The sequence below is a fragment of the Dromiciops gliroides genome, chromosome 3, assembly GCF_019393635.1.
Source record: "Dromiciops gliroides isolate mDroGli1 chromosome 3, mDroGli1.pri, whole genome shotgun sequence".
Classification (NCBI taxonomy): domain Eukaryota; kingdom Metazoa; phylum Chordata; class Mammalia; order Microbiotheria; family Microbiotheriidae; genus Dromiciops; species Dromiciops gliroides.
Window position 1 is genome coordinate 568,850,673 of NC_057863.1, and position 17,152 is coordinate 568,867,824.

At 39.3% G+C, this 17,152-nt stretch overlaps 1 protein-coding gene across 11 annotated transcripts in view; it reads right to left on the reverse strand.

Moving 5' to 3' along the window:
- Positions 1-17,152, reverse strand: part of RCBTB2 (RCC1 and BTB domain containing protein 2) — a 70,191-nt gene that overhangs the window by 25,018 nt on the left and 28,021 nt on the right. For 10 of the 11 annotated variants that reach the window (XM_043990567.1, XM_043990562.1, XM_043990563.1 and 7 more), the window contains 5 exons: positions 8,408-8,566; positions 7,240-7,390; positions 4,049-4,215; positions 3,208-3,366; positions 2,334-2,441 (listed from right to left, as the gene is read on the reverse strand). In XM_043990567.1, coding sequence (XP_043846502.1) covers positions 2,334-2,441; positions 3,208-3,366; positions 4,049-4,215; positions 7,240-7,390; positions 8,408-8,533 — 711 coding nt within the window. In that variant the 5' untranslated portion in view covers positions 8,534-8,566. Of the gene's footprint in view, positions 1-2,333; positions 2,442-3,207; positions 3,367-4,048; positions 4,216-7,234; positions 7,391-8,407; positions 8,567-17,152 lie in introns of those variants that run through there. The other variant, XM_043990569.1, reaches the window with a different exon arrangement.

Sequence of the window (17,152 nt, forward strand, 5' to 3'; positions counted from 1 at the left end):
ATTTTCTTTTGTAACATGGCTAATATGGAATTATTTTGCATGACTGAACATGTATAATTCAAATCAAATTGCTTGCCTTCTCAAGGAGGGGGGAAGGGAGAAAGAGGGGAGGAAGAATATAAAACTCAAAATTTAAAAATTATTTTTTTAAATGTTAAAAAAATTGTTAGCTCATCACACTGATGAAATCATGAGTTTGAACTAAAAAAAATATGCAAGTCACTATACTAGCAGCCATGGATAGAAAGACGAAACTGAGGGCAGCTAGGTGGCACAGTGGATAAAGCACTGGCCCTGGATTCAGGACGAACTGAGTTCAAATCTGGCCTGAGACACTTGACACTTACTAGTTTTGTGGCCCTGGGCAAGTCACTTAACCCTCATTGCCCCACCCCCCAAAAAAAGAAAGACAAAATCAAGATGGTACCTGACCTCAAAGAGCTTACCTTATACTGTGATGTATATAGGTAGATAAAAGATAATGTGACATGGAAGATATGGTGCCTGAGTTGACTCTTAAAGGAAGTCAGGGATTCTCAAAGGCAGAGGAATAGAGAAAATCTATTGCAGGTATAGGAAACTGCCTGTGCAAAGGCATACATAGAGATGGAAGATCAAGAACTAAGTCACAGGGATAGCTAATATTCCAATTTGGTTGGAACACTTTGTAAATTATTGCGTAAAGAAGAAATGTAAAATAAGTTTAGAAAAGTAGAAGGAAGTCAACTTAAGGAGGGTTTTTAATGCTAGGCTGAGGAGTTTGTATTCTGGGCTAAAGGTAATAGGGAACTACTAGAGTTTTAGAGCATAGGACTGACATGGTCCATGTTGTGCATTAGAAATATTCCCTGGACAGGTAAATAAGGGAGACAAGAAAAAGGAAATAGTGAGACCAATTAGAAGGCTATAATGCTGATCCCGTTAAGAGATAATGAGCCAGAGCAGCAGTCATATGAGTGGAAAGAGGATGTGGTAAATGTTGAGGTCGAATTGTCCAGATTTAGCAGCTGACTGGATATGTGAGTGAAAGAAGGAGAATGAGGAGGTGGGAGGAAGGAAAAACAATAAGCATTGATTAAGTGCCTACTACGTTCCTGAGCAGGGAGGAAGGGAAGGAGGGAAAGAATATGTAACTTTACATAGAGTGTCTCAAGAATACAAATATTGTGTTAAGGATCATTCTGAAGTTTACACTTTGGTGACTAGAAGGATGGGAACGTCCTCAATAGAAAAAGCTGAGAGACTGAAGCAGCAGCCAGGAGAGGAGAACTCAGCAGGGGCTCAAACAAACATCTCTGTTAAGAGTTGCATAGAGAAATAGACAGCAGAAGGAAGCAGTCATTTCAGGCTGCAGCCAGTCGTTCTGGATTGAATGAATTAAGCTCAGTGGAAGAAAGATTCTGTTCCAGCTCCTGCTATTCAATGATCCTGAGAGGGAGGAGGAAATGGGGGAGAGGAAGGAGAGAGAAGAAAGAGGAATGAGAGGGGAAGGGAGAGGAAAAGGGGAAGGGGTACAATAGTTGCTGTAAGCAGTGTTATAGTAAACCAAGGAAGAATGAAAGGATTGTTATGCAGCAGTGAGGACCCAATTAAGAATAAAAAAACAAATTTGTCCTAGGCACCACCATCATCAGAATTGCATGACTTTCGTGGCCAAGTAGGAGAGGTAGATGAAAATCTGAATTTGGAATCTGGAAAAATGTGAGAGAGGAAAAGGATCCAAGGGTAGAGGACAGTGGATAGCCAAACTATTCACTACAAAACTGTGAAGATAGGAAATAGCAGCAGGGATGAACTGAGAGAACGGGCCATTATAAGGACAAAGAATAGAACTGGAGGAGCGAAGCAGAAGAAGAGATGGATGGAGAGGAGGTCATGGTTAAAGAGAGGAAGTTCAGAGCACAAGATCATGGAGACAGTCCAGTCACAGGTGATGCTGAGAGGAAAGTTACCATGGTAATTCCTGTCAGTGTGTGCGGTTGAGATGAGATAAAGGCAATAGGTTTTTGCAGCCGAGGAGGCTGCTGAACTGGCAAGTCAGCCTTCAGACTGAAGTCCCTGAAGATGAGGGCGTGGCTGAGATGAAGAGAAATACAGAGACCAGGGTCCTGAACTCCTGGGATACAAAAGTATAAATTTTCAGGAGGGAAGTTGAACTTAATGGAGAAGACAATGTTTTGGAAGGAAGAAGAGGGATGGGATGGTGAAGGGGCAGATTTTTCATTGAGATGATCTTTGACACTCAAGTCACAATCATGCTATTAAAAAATCACTCATTCCAAATTGTTTCTTTGTTGTGTAGAGAGCTGAAAAATATGACTCAATGAACATACCTTGTGTACTCGAATACCTTGTAAAGCTGCTATTCTACAGGGTGTCGGCTGATTGCCACTGCTGCCCAGTCCAAGCTGCCCATTTCCATTATATCCCCAGACATAAACCTTGAAAGAGAGCAAAAAAGTCAATAAGCATTTATTAAGTACCTACTAGATGCAAGGCACTGTACTAAGCGCAGGGGATACAGATACACACCCAGCAGTCTCTGCCCTCAAGAAACTAACAATCTAATGGAGGAGACAACAGGCAAACCGCGATATATGAACACAATATATGCATGATAAATTGAAGACACCCTCAGAGGGAAAGCCCTGAAAAGGCTTCTTGTAGAAGGTGGGATTTTAGCTGAGACTTGAAGGAAATCAAAAAAACTCGGAGGCAGAGATGGGGAGGGAGAGAATTCCAGGCTTCAGGGTCAGACAGAGAAAATGCCCAGACTCAAGAGATGGGAGTGACTTGCGTGAAGAATAGCACAGTATTACTAGTGCATAGAGTACACGGGGCATGGGAGAGTAAAGGGTAAAAAGACTAGAAAAGGTGATGAAGGTTTAGAAGATACAGAATGCAGGATATAATTTTTTTTTTTTTAAGTGAGGCAATTGGGGTTAAGTGACTTGCCCAGGGTCACACAGCTAGTAAGTGTTAAGTGTCTGAGGCCAGATTTGAACTCAGGTACTCCTGACTCCAGGGCTGGTGCTCTATCCACTGTACCACCTAGCTGCCCCAAGATATAAAATTTTAACCACAGTCCCAAATGATAATAACCATCCTGTCTGCTGAAAGCACTGATGCAGTGCATGAGAATTTGCTCTTTAAAAACAAGTTTCAAACTACCAAAATATCTAACAAAATAGGAAACCTCATGCTTACCTCACCACTGTCTACTACAGCCATTGAGCACATCTGGCCACAAGCTATTGTTGTAACAATTTTGTTCTGTAAGCAGCCAGTAACTTTTCGAGGAATGGGTTGGTTGGCTGTGGAGCCAGACCCAACCTGTCCAGAGTTATTGTAACCCCAGGCAAATACCTGTTAGAGGAGAAAGCAGGACTCTTTTAACCACATTAGCTCAAGAATTATCTCAATTGAACAATGAAACCCTTGCCAATAAGAGCAATGACATACTTTTATAGTTCTTTTAAGATCGCAGCAATGCCATGAGATCTTTTACAAATGAAGAAACCGAAGCAAGGAGAAGATAAGTGACTGACAAGGCTCACAAACAAAGAAAGCCACTGAAGTGGCCTGTGGGTCTCACCATTCCTTGGTGTTTTTATATTAACATACACACTATGCCACACTGCCTGCCCCTCACATCTGTGTGTGTCTGTGTGTTAATTTAAAAACAACTGGGTAAGTGTTTTCTAAAGAAAATGTTTTTTGTAAAATTATCAGAGAATGCCACATTTGTCCAAAAACTTTTCCCTACAGAATCCTCTTGTATTTCAGTAAAAGACACTCATTTCTAGTGAAGAAGTCTCCAAATGTTATAGGTACAATAAAGGTAGAATTAAAGCCCAAGGAACATTAATAAATGAGGAGATCAAGTCACAATGGAAGAGGGGACAAATTTAGGAGACTGAAGTACCAACTTCTAGATCCCCAAAGAGTTACTCTACCCATTTGACCAGTTTTGGGGGGATGGTCACAGAATCTCTCTAATCTTCTTCCTACAGAGAGAGAACAGGATATTTATGTTGAGCACTCTTACCTTGCCATCAGATGTCAGTGCCATGGAATGGTGAGATCCACAGGCCACTTCAATGACTCTCCTGTTTTCTAAATTGATAGAGATTTGGGTGGGTACTAAACCATGATTAGTTGTCCCATTGCCCAATTGGCTATAAGCATTATGGCCCCAGGTATACACTTCTCCTTCTGAAATAAAAAAAGAGCAAAATAAAGAATTTCTATGGGAAATATCTTCATCATAAGCAACTATAGACCATAATAATTTAATAAATGAAATTGAGTTAGAATATCAATCAATTTCCCTACTTTCACCCACCAAACCTAGCCTGCAAAGAACATTCTTGAAAGTTGATAGGAAGCCATAAAAACTAGAAGACTGATTTCTAATATAGAGTGATTTTATTTTGTTGTTGCTTTAAGTTGGGGGTAGGTTCAGACCTATGATTTCATTAGAGTGGGGAGCTCTCAATGCAACACTTCTATATTATATAGTCTTAGAAAGTTGCCTGAGGCACTGGGAAGTTAAATGGCCCACCCAGGGTCATATGGTTTGCATATGTGTCAGAGGCAACACCTGAACCCAGATCTACCCTCTGTAGCATATTGTCTCTAAGCGAGTAGCAATGTTATGCTAAACTCCAAACTATACCAATGCCAACAATAGGCAAGTACTATCAGAAACAAGAATAATAATCACATTTATCTAATACTTTGTAATTTATAATCACTTTCCTTATAACAACACTGAAGAAGATAGCACAAGTATTATTACTTCTATTTTACATATGAGGAAATTGAGGCTCAATTTCTTTGCATATTTATTAAGGGTTGAAGTGATCCCTAACACCAGACAGAAAGCATGGGATAACATTGGACCAGTTTTCCTGAGATTATTCTGTTCTGGGATGAATCTCAAAGAACAATTAGTGTAGTTCACACTTTTTATGATCAGGAAACCAAAGCCCAGACAGATTAAGTGAACTTTTAGTGTTGAACAGGAAATGAGACTAGAACCTAGGTCTTCTGAGTCTGCATCTAGTGCTATTTTCAGACATTCCATTTATAGATATCTATTTTATGAAGAATGTAAAGAAGGGAGCTTGATGGGCAGGGAGAGGTTCGATTCACACTCTTGGGAGTGTTAATGATGCCTAGTTCTTAATGGTGTTGCCTTCCTATTTAGAATGCTGATTTGTTTTCTTAAGACAAGTCTTACATGGACAATATCAAGATTATCTGGCTAATTCTGACACTGTTCAGAGTTTGGACCTTAGCGTGAAAATGAAATGGTTTAAGGTACCTTAAAAAGTTCTTTTCTTTTTAAAAAAACAAATTGTTTATTAGACCACATGATCTACTTAAAAAGAGGGAGGAGGTGGGAAGGATTATCTCCTACTGTAAACCACATGTTTGGGGTTAAAGAGAAGCCCAGTTAAACCTGAAGACCAATTTTTACACTGACACTTTTGTCTCCCCTTCTCACTTTTGGGGGGCTGGGTGGGCTTCACCAAAGGAGAGGCAGCATGGAGCTAGTGGTAAGCTCTAGACCTGGCTCAGTAACTCCTACTCTCTGGGCTTCCATTACCTCAGCTGTAAAATGATGGAATCCTTTTCAGTTCTTTGAGATGACTGTCAACCTTATTCTTAATTATATTCAGAGAATTAAACTTTAGAGACTAATTTGATAATACTTTGAACAACCTTTATATTCATGAAGTTCTGCCTAAGAGTAATTTCAATTCCCCTTCTCTCCCCACCTCCCCCCCTAACCCCCCCAGTCCCAATAGCAAATTAAGCCTGGTCTTTCTGGATTTGTACTTACTGGAAACAGAAAACACAACTTATCATTAAGAATCATATCCAAAATTTAATATCTGTTGCTTTCCCACTAGCCCCAATTCTTCTAGCCTAAATAACTCTTACATTCAATTCAATTCAATTCAGCAAACATTTATTAGGAATTTAAAATATACAAGGCAGTGTGCTAGGTGCTGGGGAAACAAAGACAGAAATGAAACCATCCCTGCCCTCAAGGAGCTTACATTCAATATTCCTTCATCTCTCTCCCATCTGATTTTCTCATTTTTTATTATCTTTGTTGCTTTTATTTGTATCCCTTCTAAGTTCTTGTAATAATACATCCTGACCCCAGAGAACAGATAAAGAAACGCTTTCCCCTTTCAGGAGAGAGGTGAGGGATTATTGTTGCAGACTATTGCATAAACTCTTAGACACACTTTGTTGGTTGATTTTGCTTAACTATTTTTCATTGTTACAAGGAAGGCCTCATTGCAGGTGGGTAGGGAGACATCTAGTAATAACTGGGATATTAAATACAAAAGGCATCAATGAAACTTGTTTTTAAAATAATATGTCATATTACCAGTAATAATTTTTGTTTTCATAACTGCATTTTTCTGTTGTTGTTGTTTGTTTTTGCTTTTTTGCAGGGCAATGAGGGTTAAGTGACTTGCCCAGGGTCACACAGCTAGTAAGTGTCTAGTGTCTGAGTCCAGATTTGAACTCAGGTCTTCCTGAATCCAGGGCTGGTGCTTTATCCACTGCGCCACCTAGCTGCCCCCCATAACTGCATTTTTAATGACAACTGCATTTTGAAAAAAGAATTGGTTAAAACTCTAAAACATCTGATCTGAGAAAATGTTGTCATTCCTGTCACATAAATTGTAATCCTCTTAAAGGGCTGATTTATGTAATTTTACTGTTCTTTCCCAAATTTGGATAAATAAAACAGAGATTTTGTTGAATGCTCTTTCTAGTTCTTCTAAGACACTGAGGCTAGCAGCCCATTTGTGCAAGATGTGTAAACAATTCTAGAGCTTCTCCAGTAAAGTCAGAATTAATTAATGACATTTGAAGGAGGAATGATCTGGATTTTAAGAGGCCTCCTCCCACCAAAGCAGAAATTACCTTTGCAAACTAAACTGCCCCAGTGCACTCTCAAAGCTCAACTACATTCATATATGCCCCTCCATCATCACAGGAGCTCCCCAGCTCAGTGAAGGCAGAACCAACATCTGCCACCTACTAAACCATCCCTGGTTGAGCAATATATTCAGAATTACAGTGGGCTCGTCATGGGGTCTCAACAATGACATGATACTCACTCACCACAGGGGCAGAACCTAGGCTTGGGTTATGAACAAGGAATGGAGGAAAGATTCAAAGGTGGTATCTGTATTCCTACATTACCGTCCGTTGCAATGACGACGTGAGGACCACTTCCATAGCTCAGGCAGGCTATTTTTTTGCCACACAAGTGATCAATTCGACGAGGTTCAATAGAATGCAGGATATCACCTGTTCCCAAGCAGCCACTGCAATTGGTGCCAAGCACAAAGACCTGTGGGAAAGTTAACTCTCAGTTTCGTGGAGTCACTTGGTGAAATATGCATACATTAAGTAACATGGAGAAGCAAAATGTAGCTAGAATCAGAGCATTAGGGCTCTAAATCTATGTTCTGTCAAGTGCTGCCTGAGTAACCTTGTACAAATCTCTGGGCCTTGGTTTCAATGGGGTTGGACTAGATGACTCCTAAAGCCCCCATTCCACTTTTTTTTTCTATCATAAAAGCATTTTATTATTTTCCACTTACATGTAGAGAGAGTTTTCCACATTTGTTTTTATAAAATTTCTAGTTTCAAATTTTTCTGCCTCCCTCCCTTCTCTTCCCACTCCTCACCATTCCACTTCTAAATCCAAGATGTTATAATGATCCTATGCCAAAGCATGAGTAAGACTTCACAAAGGAAGATAAAGTCTATGTTATATTTGTTTTGTTCAGTAATTTTTTTTTCAGTTGTGTTCAAGTCTTCATAACCCTATTTGGGGTTTTCTTGGCAAAGATACCAGAGTGGTTTGCCAGTTCCTTCTTTTTTGTTTTGTTTTGTTTTGTTTTTTTAGTGAGGCAATTGGGGTTAAGTGACTTGCCCAGGGTCACACAGCTAGTAAGTGTTAAGTGTCAAGAGTCTGGGGCCGGATTTGAACTCAGGAACTCCTGAAGCCAGGGCCGGTGCTTTATCCACTGCGCCACCTAGCTGCCCCCTTGCCAGTTCCTTCTTCAGCTCATTTTACAGAAGAGGCAACTGAGGCAAAGAGGGTTAAGTGACTTGCCCAGGGTCACATGGCTAGTAAGTATCTGAGGTCAGACTTGAATTCAGAAAGATAAGTCTTCCTGACTTCAGGCTTGGCACTCTAGTCATAATCTTCCCCCCTCCCCTTACCCTTACTCATTTTATCTTAATTCCTTATCTTTCAAGGGTCTGGAGATCACCAAAAAAGAAATATCAGCCAATTAATTACAATATGAAGACTGACGACTGAAAAAAGGGATAGTGGTGGATTTGTTCTACAAATTACCTCATCGTTTTCTGTGGAATACAAAACTTCATTGCCAGCACTGCCAAAAACACAGGCCTGACGAATTAACTTCAGTTCATCTGGTGAGCAAAGGGCAAAGATTGGCCACTTTCCCACATCTAGCATCTTCAATGCAGACAAAAACCCATCCTCTGTCACCTGAGAGGAAAAAGCAAGAACGTATTAAGAGTCTTTATGGAAAAGCTGGTTTTCTTTGCCTTTTCAACTTCATAACACTGTTTAAGTGACTTTATGGGGACTCCTGAAGTTAGTATTGTTTTTAAGGAGGAATGAACTATTTAGTGATTTTAATTTCTCACACAGAAAGAATGATTCCTGCAAACAAAACTACTCCACGGCCTGCCAAAGCAACAAAGCTCCGAGGCCTTTGGATAGAATTAAACCAGTAAGTCTCCTAACTTTAGCAAGGACACATGTAGATCATTCAAGGCAGGGTTAATAATACCCAGCAAAACATTTAGCCATGAGTTTAAATGTTGAAGAGACTTTAAACATAGCTCTGCTCACCGGGTTGGCTGTGAATATAGACCCAGCAGAAGAATTATAGTCAAACCAAAGAGAGAGGAAACGTCATAACCAAAATAAGAACTCGGGAAAAAGCAGGCTTGAAGAGGATTCTAGGAAAGTCATCCCAAGTTCCAACTTCAGGAAGAAGCTTTGTGTGACCTTCCAGGATGAACAGAAAAGGACACTAGAATTGTGTGCAATCAGGCTACAAGCAGCAATATCCATGGGAAGTCTTCTGATTCAAGTCAGTGAGCATTTATTAAGCACCTACTATGTGCCACTAAGCACTGAGGATTCAAAGAAAGGTAAAAACAGTCCCTGCCCTCAAGAAGTTCACAATCTAATGGGGGAGATAATAGGCAAACAAGCAAACAAACAAAAACACCTTTATACAGACAAGATGTCAGGTTCTATATACTAAATTCTTGACAACTATCATGTCCTTTGATCGTCACAACAGCCCTGGCATGCATATACTATTATTACCCCCATTTTACAGTTGAGGAAACTAAAGGGAGCAGAGGTGAAATGATTTGTCCAGGGTCACACACAGCCAAGGTATGAGCTCAAATTTGAGTTTGCAATTTCCTTACTCCAGGGGCTTACATTTCATTGGGGGGAATGAAATGTACATATTTTAAGTAGTTACAAAATATGTACAAAATAAATACAAGATTAATTTTAGAGGCAAGGGAGAAGGAAATAGTTCTTGTGGAGTGTTGGGAAAGCAAGCAAGGCCTCATATGGGTTGTATATCTATTAAGTGATAGAACAAGAGATCAAAGAAAAGGAAAAAGCTGCTTCAATGGAAGATACTAGCATTAAGGAGGACCGAAAGAGCCTGTTACAGAAGATAGAATTTTAGCTGAGACTTCAAGGAAGCCAAAAAAAGCCAGACAGTAGGAAAATAGGAAGGAGAGAATTCCTCACATTAGATACAATAAGTACAAATACGCAGCTGGAATATGAACGTTACCAATTTGTTTCTGGAGTGTGCATGTTGTGGGGAGGATTACATTGAAAATGATCCAATTTAAACAATATTTATTTATTAAATGCCTATTGTATGCGTGACACTGCATGCTCACACAAATGGCTATTATTGGGGCTACAGCTATAGTAACATCCTCACTCATCTGCCATATCAGACTTCTGACAAACTCTACACTGGAATAAAGTACCCTGAACTCAGAAAAAGATGAAAAACAAACAAACAAATAAACAAACAAAAAACCTCTGAGAATCAAATAGCCATCACAAAGACCATGAACTATATGTAAGAGTCAAAGTACCCTCTGGCCAACAGCCAAACAACGGTTTATAAAAATAGGGAGTAGATTAGAAGCAACAATTGGTAGCAAGGGGAGGAGATAAAGGAACTATAAAAAGAAAGAAGGAAAATCCCAGTACTCTTAAGACATTTAGGGTGGGAGCTAACATACATAAATCTATCAGTGGCTCTTAAAGATATCATTATTACAGCACTGTACAACAATACACATTCATAACAAATCATCCAGAAAAGATTAAATTATATTTCATATGTTTTAAGAAGGCAGGGAAATTCACAATATATTATTTTTATTAAGTAAAATTTACAATAATGTTTTATAGCTATAACGGCACACATATAAACTTATTTTAAGCTTTAGTAGCTTAAAACTGCACTAAGACTTTGGGGACTCTTTGTGTGTGCACACAAGTGCATGTGGGCATCTCTAACTCCATTTTAGAGATGAAAAAAAAAAACAAACTTCTGAGAAAGACCAATGACTTCCCCAAAGTTACGATAAATAGCTGGCACATTTGGGCTTTCTCTTTTCAAGATGATTAGTCTTTCTAACTCTATCCCCAAAATATGAGTGTTTAAAGGGTTATTCAGTTGTCTAGAAAATCAATTCACAGCCCTGCTATATGATATATTCTATAAATCATGCAAAATATTTTTTTCATATTGGCCATGTTGCAAAAGAAAACACACACACAAAACACGAAAAATACAAAAAGTGAAAAAAGTATGCTTTGATCAGTTCTCTCTCTGGAAGTGGATAGCATTTTTCATCATGGGTCCTTGTAATTACCTTGGCTCATTTTTTGATCTGAGCAGCTAAGTCTTTCACAGTTAATCATCCTTACAATATTGCTGTTATTGTGTTCTGGTTCTGCTCACTTCACTTTACATTAGTTCATACAAGTCTTCCCAGGTTTTTCAGAAACCATCCTGTTCATCATTTCTTATAGCACAATAGTATTCCATCATAATCCTATACCACAACTTATTTAGCCACTCCCCAAATAATGAGCATCCCCTTGATTTCCAATTCCTTGCCACCACAAAATGAGCTGCTATAAATATTTTTGTACAAATAGGTTCTTTTTCCTTTTCTTTGATCTCTGCTTTTATCACTTAATAGATTTACAACCCATATGAAGCCTTGCTTGCTCTCCTGACACCCCAACAAGAACTACTGCCTTCCCCCTTGTTTCTAAAATTATCTTGTATTTATTGCGTACATGTTTTGTACCTACTTAAAGTGTATCAGGAAAAAGAACTGTTGAATCTGGATGCAGATTGAATCATACTATTTCTATTGTTTTTGTTGTTGTTTTTCTTTTTTGAGGTTTTTCCTTTTTGCTCTGATTCTTCTCTCATTACATGACTAATACAGAAATATGTTTAATGTAATTTTTCACATACAATCTATATCAGATTACTTGCTGTCTTGGGGAAGGGAGAGGGAGGGGAGGGATGGAGAAAAATTTGAAACTAGAAATCTTATAAAAACAAATGTTGAAAATTATCTCTAAATGTAAATGGAAAATAATAAAATATTTATATGGTAAAAAAAGAAAAAAAGTGTATCAGGGAAAATATTATTCCCTTGATAAAATGTAAGCTCCTTGGGAGCAGGACCTATTTTATTTCTGTCTTTGTATTCCCAGGACCTAGCATAATGCCTGACACATGGTGGGTGACAAATACCTGCTTGTTTACTGATCTGGGAACATCACTTGCCTCAGTTTCCTTTTCTGTACCATGGAGATAATAAAATCTGTATATTTTATCTACCTCAGGAGATTGTGTGATAATGAAAGGAGATAACATGTTTTGTGAAAGCCTATGTAAATTATAAAGCCTATACAAAAGGAAAGTATTGTTAATAACATTGTTACTCCATACAATTCCAAATCTAAAGTAAGATGTCTTAACCCTCATTAACATCCCACTGATGCACATGGGAGAAATAAGAATTAATGAAATAAACTGAAGTAACCCTAAGGGAGATGGTTGCATTTGTATATAGCACCGAGATGGCTAATAGTAGACCCAGCACTGGTGATTCAGCTCTCTAATGACACAGATTACAATCCAAAACCAGTACAAAAATGGTGAGGTCCTTTACAAAGAGGCAAAAACAGTTAAGTCAGAGTCTAACATCCAGTGGAGTGATCAATCATTTCAATGCAAATACTTATGTGCCAGGCACTGTGCTAGGTTCTACAGATACAAAGACAAAGATGGAACAGTCCCTATCTTCATGCTTATAATGAACTAGAAAAAAACAACATATATAAGCAGAAAAGGACATATAAACTATATGCAAAATAACAACCAGGAGGAAAGGCTTCCTATAAGTCCTATAGGACTTAACTGAGCTTCAAAGGGAGCTAAGGATGTCAAGAGGAAGAGATGAGGAGTATGGGGAGCATTCCAGGAATGGAATCCAAAGGTACCAAAGTAGAGGATAATGATGTCATGGATGAGGAACAGCAAACAGGCCACTTTGTTTTGGGTTGGTTTTTTTGGTTTTGGTTTTTTTTTTGGCGGGGCAATGAGGGTTAAATGACTTGCCCAGGGTCACACAGCTAGTAAGTGTCAGGTGTCTGAGACCGGATTTGAACTCAGATCCTCCTGAATCCAGGGCCAGTGCTCTATCCACTGCGCCACCTAGCTGCCCCCAAACAGGCCACTTTGGCCAAAACAGAGAACATGTGAAGGAGAGTGATATGAAATCAATCTAGAAATAGGACTAGGTTAGAGTCAGATTGTTAAAGCTTTAAATGACAAACAGAAGAGCTTTAATTGCTATCCTAGAGACATCAAGGAACCATTCAAGATTCTTGATCAAAGGGATAAATGAGTGGAGAGAAGGGGATATAACATAAGAAGAAACACCATCTTCAAGAACATGAAAGAGCACCATAATGCTCAATGATATGAATATAATTTGCTGGAAAAGTTCATAATAATTGCTAACCAAAGTTATCAGGGCATGCGTTGTAGTTAGAGAAGTCCTAATGGTTTGCACTGGATCCTTAGATGAGGTGGAAGTTTCCCATGATCAAACACTGGGTTATAGCATGTTGAATTAGAGGTCACCAGCTAGTCCATTATGGGACACATACAACACCTATGCTCACCAACACAGTGCAGTGGAAAGAATGCTAAATTTAGTCTCTGAGGATATGATTATGAATCTCTGCTCTACCACCTACTCCCTTTATGGCCTCAGACAGTGAATAACCTCTCTAGACCGCAGTTTACTTATCGGTAAGAATAAAGGGGGGTTCAATTTAAAGAATTCTTTTTAAAATAATAAACATTTTTATAGTTTGGGGTTCCAATTTTTATACCTCTTTCCCTCCCTCCCCTCCCTGAGACAGCAAACAATCAGATGTAGGTTATACATCTATGATTATGGAAAACATTACCATATTTGTCAGTAACTTAAAGAATTCTAAGGTCCGTTCCCACTCTAAATGTAGTATTTCATGACTCTGACCTAGGGGCACATATGCTTAACTGTACATGTAGAATATCTTATCCCTTAAAAACTGTCCCATAGATTCAGTCATGGGAGTTTGTTGGGGTAGGGGGTGTGTGTGGCAGGGTAAGGAACAACTTTGAAGAATGGGATTATTTTTGCTACAATCACTATTGATAATTGTGGCAGAGTGACTACAAAGGGTCCTTCCTTAGCACTGATTAGAGGGGGTGGATTTTCTCAAAGTTTGCAGATCCAACCAGAATTAAGGTTGACAAGAGAAATATCAATGACCTCAGATACACAGATGATACCATTCTTATGGCAGAAAGTAAAGAGGAATTAAGAAGCCTCTTGATGAGGGTGAAAGAGGAGAGTGTAAAATTTAACATTAAAAAAACAACCGAGGCAGCTAGGTGGCTCTGGCAGTCTAGGGAAGCCTACAGATCCCTTCTCAGGACAACACTTTTTTTTTGTTTTTGGGGTGTGTGTGTGTGTGTGTGTGTGTGTGTGTGTGTGTGTGTTTTAGTGAGGCAATGGGGGTTAAGTGACTTGCCCAGGGTCACACAGCTAAGGACAACACTTTTTAAGCACATAGAATAAAATGTATAAGATTATGCTGAAATGTACTTGCATTGAAGTAGAATTATTAAAATATTTTTTAAAACAGAGTGAAAAATCTCTGCCCTAAGATGAAGTGAATCTAAAAATCCACCTGGGAAAAGAATGGGACTCACCAGACTCGTCTCTGATTCAGTTTTAGGGTCACCTGTAAGTTTTCTAGGTTCCAATGGCAAGACCACATGATAAGAGGATGTCTGCTCCCTCAAGGTGTTCAGACTAAGTGACAAAGATAATCTTTGTCAAATGAATGAATTCCTGGGGCTTTGGCTTTTGTTGTGATGGGCTAAGAACAGACAATGTAGGATTCCTCCCCCAGATGATGGGTAGTGAAAGGGAATACAGAACCATTATGATACAATGTTATCAATTTCATATTGACCTTTGGATATGCAACCTGACTCCTGGAAAAATCTTATGTGCGTCATTTGGAATAGCTACTATTGCTTAATCCTACCCCTCAAATTCTTGAGATTCTAATTTTCTTCAAGTTTATTGCCAGCCCAGATCTTGTCCCACTAATCATCCCAATCTACCTAAAATTTTGTTTGAGTGGTAGTCAATATGGCAGGTATCTAGAGCTGGACAAGTTCCAAACTTTCATTGTTGAGTCATTTCAGTTATGTCCAACACTTTGTGACTCCATTTGGGGTTTTCTTGACAAAGACACTGAAGTGGTTTTCCATTTCCTTTCAGCTCATTATACAGATGAGGAAACAGACAAACAGGGTTAAGTGACTTGTCCAGTGTCACAGACCTAGTAAGAGTCTGAATCCAAATTTGAATTCAGGTCCTTCTGACTCCAGGGCTGGTGCTCTATCCACTGTGCTATCTAGCTGCCCTTCAAGTTCAATACTAGGTCCCTGTTCAACTTCATTGTGGGCCCTGGTCTTTCTGTGTCATCTTTTCTAAACTATAGAAATGTGCTTTATTCTAATTTGCATTTGTATTTTACTGTTAAGATAACTTAAAAAGGACCCAGTGCTAGGACAATGCCACTTGGTGTTGGCAGCAGCAAAGACCCATCTTCAGGCTTCTCAGCTGGCATGGCATCTAATCCAGCTAGGGGCTTGAACTCCTCTCCCTGCAATTATTGAAAGTGGAGGAAGAGGTAAGGGGAAAGCACAGAGGGGGTGGCAAGAGGGGCTTCCATCCATCTTATCTACGAACCAGGAAGCACACTGGGCAGGACTAGGCTACCTCTTTTGAACTTTGACAAAGAATCCTGTAAGACCTTTCTATAGACACTCAGAAACCCTAATCAAGTTCTCAATTTGGGGTTTGGAACCAGTGCCCTTTGGCAATATGCTGGGGGGTTTCCCCCACTTTCATTTTTCTTGACTTAAATCTGTAAAATGTTTCTCCTAAAGGTTCCCTGATCAAAAGCATATTTGTCAAGTCCTATAATTAATTAGTTATCTACCCTGACTCCTCTACAAACCATTTTGCTCTCAACCTAAATGGGTTGCTTATATAATGGATAGTTGGTATGTCAGTTAAGGGACATTCATGCACTGAAGGAGTATTTCTTGAGTCTGGAAACATGTTGATGTTTGTTGGACATTAGCTGGCTGCTCAGGTTTAGCCATTAGAGGCCCAGTGGAGGAAATCAAGCCCTCTAGCTGACTGAACTGTCAGGGGTGACATGGAGGCAACTGACCCTCCAAATATCGTAAGCGTGTGGAGTACTATTACTTTCTAGGAATTCCACTAAATTCAGGGAATATTTAAGTTTGGAATTCTTTGGAATGAGTTTCTGCTAAGCAAGGAATATGCAATCTTCTAGCCACAATCAGTCAGTCTCAAGGAATTTCATCTGCTTGGTTCATAGAAGAAAACACATTCTTACTACTATCAGCAGTCAGGAACCAACATGTAATGACATATATATTTGTCTACTAATCACTGCAGAACTGTCTTGAATGGAATGCAGCCATCTCTGAAGAAGAGGGATTATAGCCCAAACACACCAATTTGTCCAGGCCCCAGCTGGAGCTGTATTACCGAAAAAGAATAAAGTACAGACACAGGCAAGAACTCTTCTAAAAAGCTCCAAGAAATAGAGTCCACCTCAGGCATGTAACGATTGGAATAACGCCACCTGCTGGATACTTACTGTAGAAGAGTTCTGCCCATGAAGGGAAGGTCTTTGAGGGCAAGACCAGGAGGGAGGAAGTGACGCGGGCTAGTGGGAGGAGGAAGGAAGAGACTGGCGCTGACTCTGGGGCTGTCTTTCCGGAGGACTCTGGCGGAGAAGGGAGCTAGAAATGTGCTCTCCCTTTAATAGATAGGAATCTAGGCCTTTCTTTCTCTCTTTACCAAATTCTTATTCTCCTTAATAAATGCTTAAAAGTCTAACTCTTGCTAAAGCTTATAATTTATTGGCGACCACTCATTAGATATTTTAGACAGTTTAGCTAGAATTTTAGCCCTTACAGATGGCTGACCACGAAGAGGAAAGCTGAACCTCACTTCTGATCTTTCGGTTGGGTAAGAAATTTCCCCTATCCTAACCCTTTAAATCTGAAGTACTACTGAATTGCCAGGTGTTTTCCCTTTAATTTTTTTTCGAATGGACCTTTTAAACTCCCTAATTACCCTATTTTTGATTTTAGTCTGTTTAACCAGACAAATGGGAGATAAGATCATGTTAATGCTTTGTTTTTGTGGATTTTCTATTTTTCTTTTTATTTTTGTTAAAAGAGCCAGCAACTTACTCACACAAGGAAATATCTCTCCCTCTCCCAACCATGCTTTTTCAGAGAAACCTGAAGAGATTCCCGCAGCTTTTCCCAGTTCTAACCGTAATTGTTGCTTTAATTTTGCATGC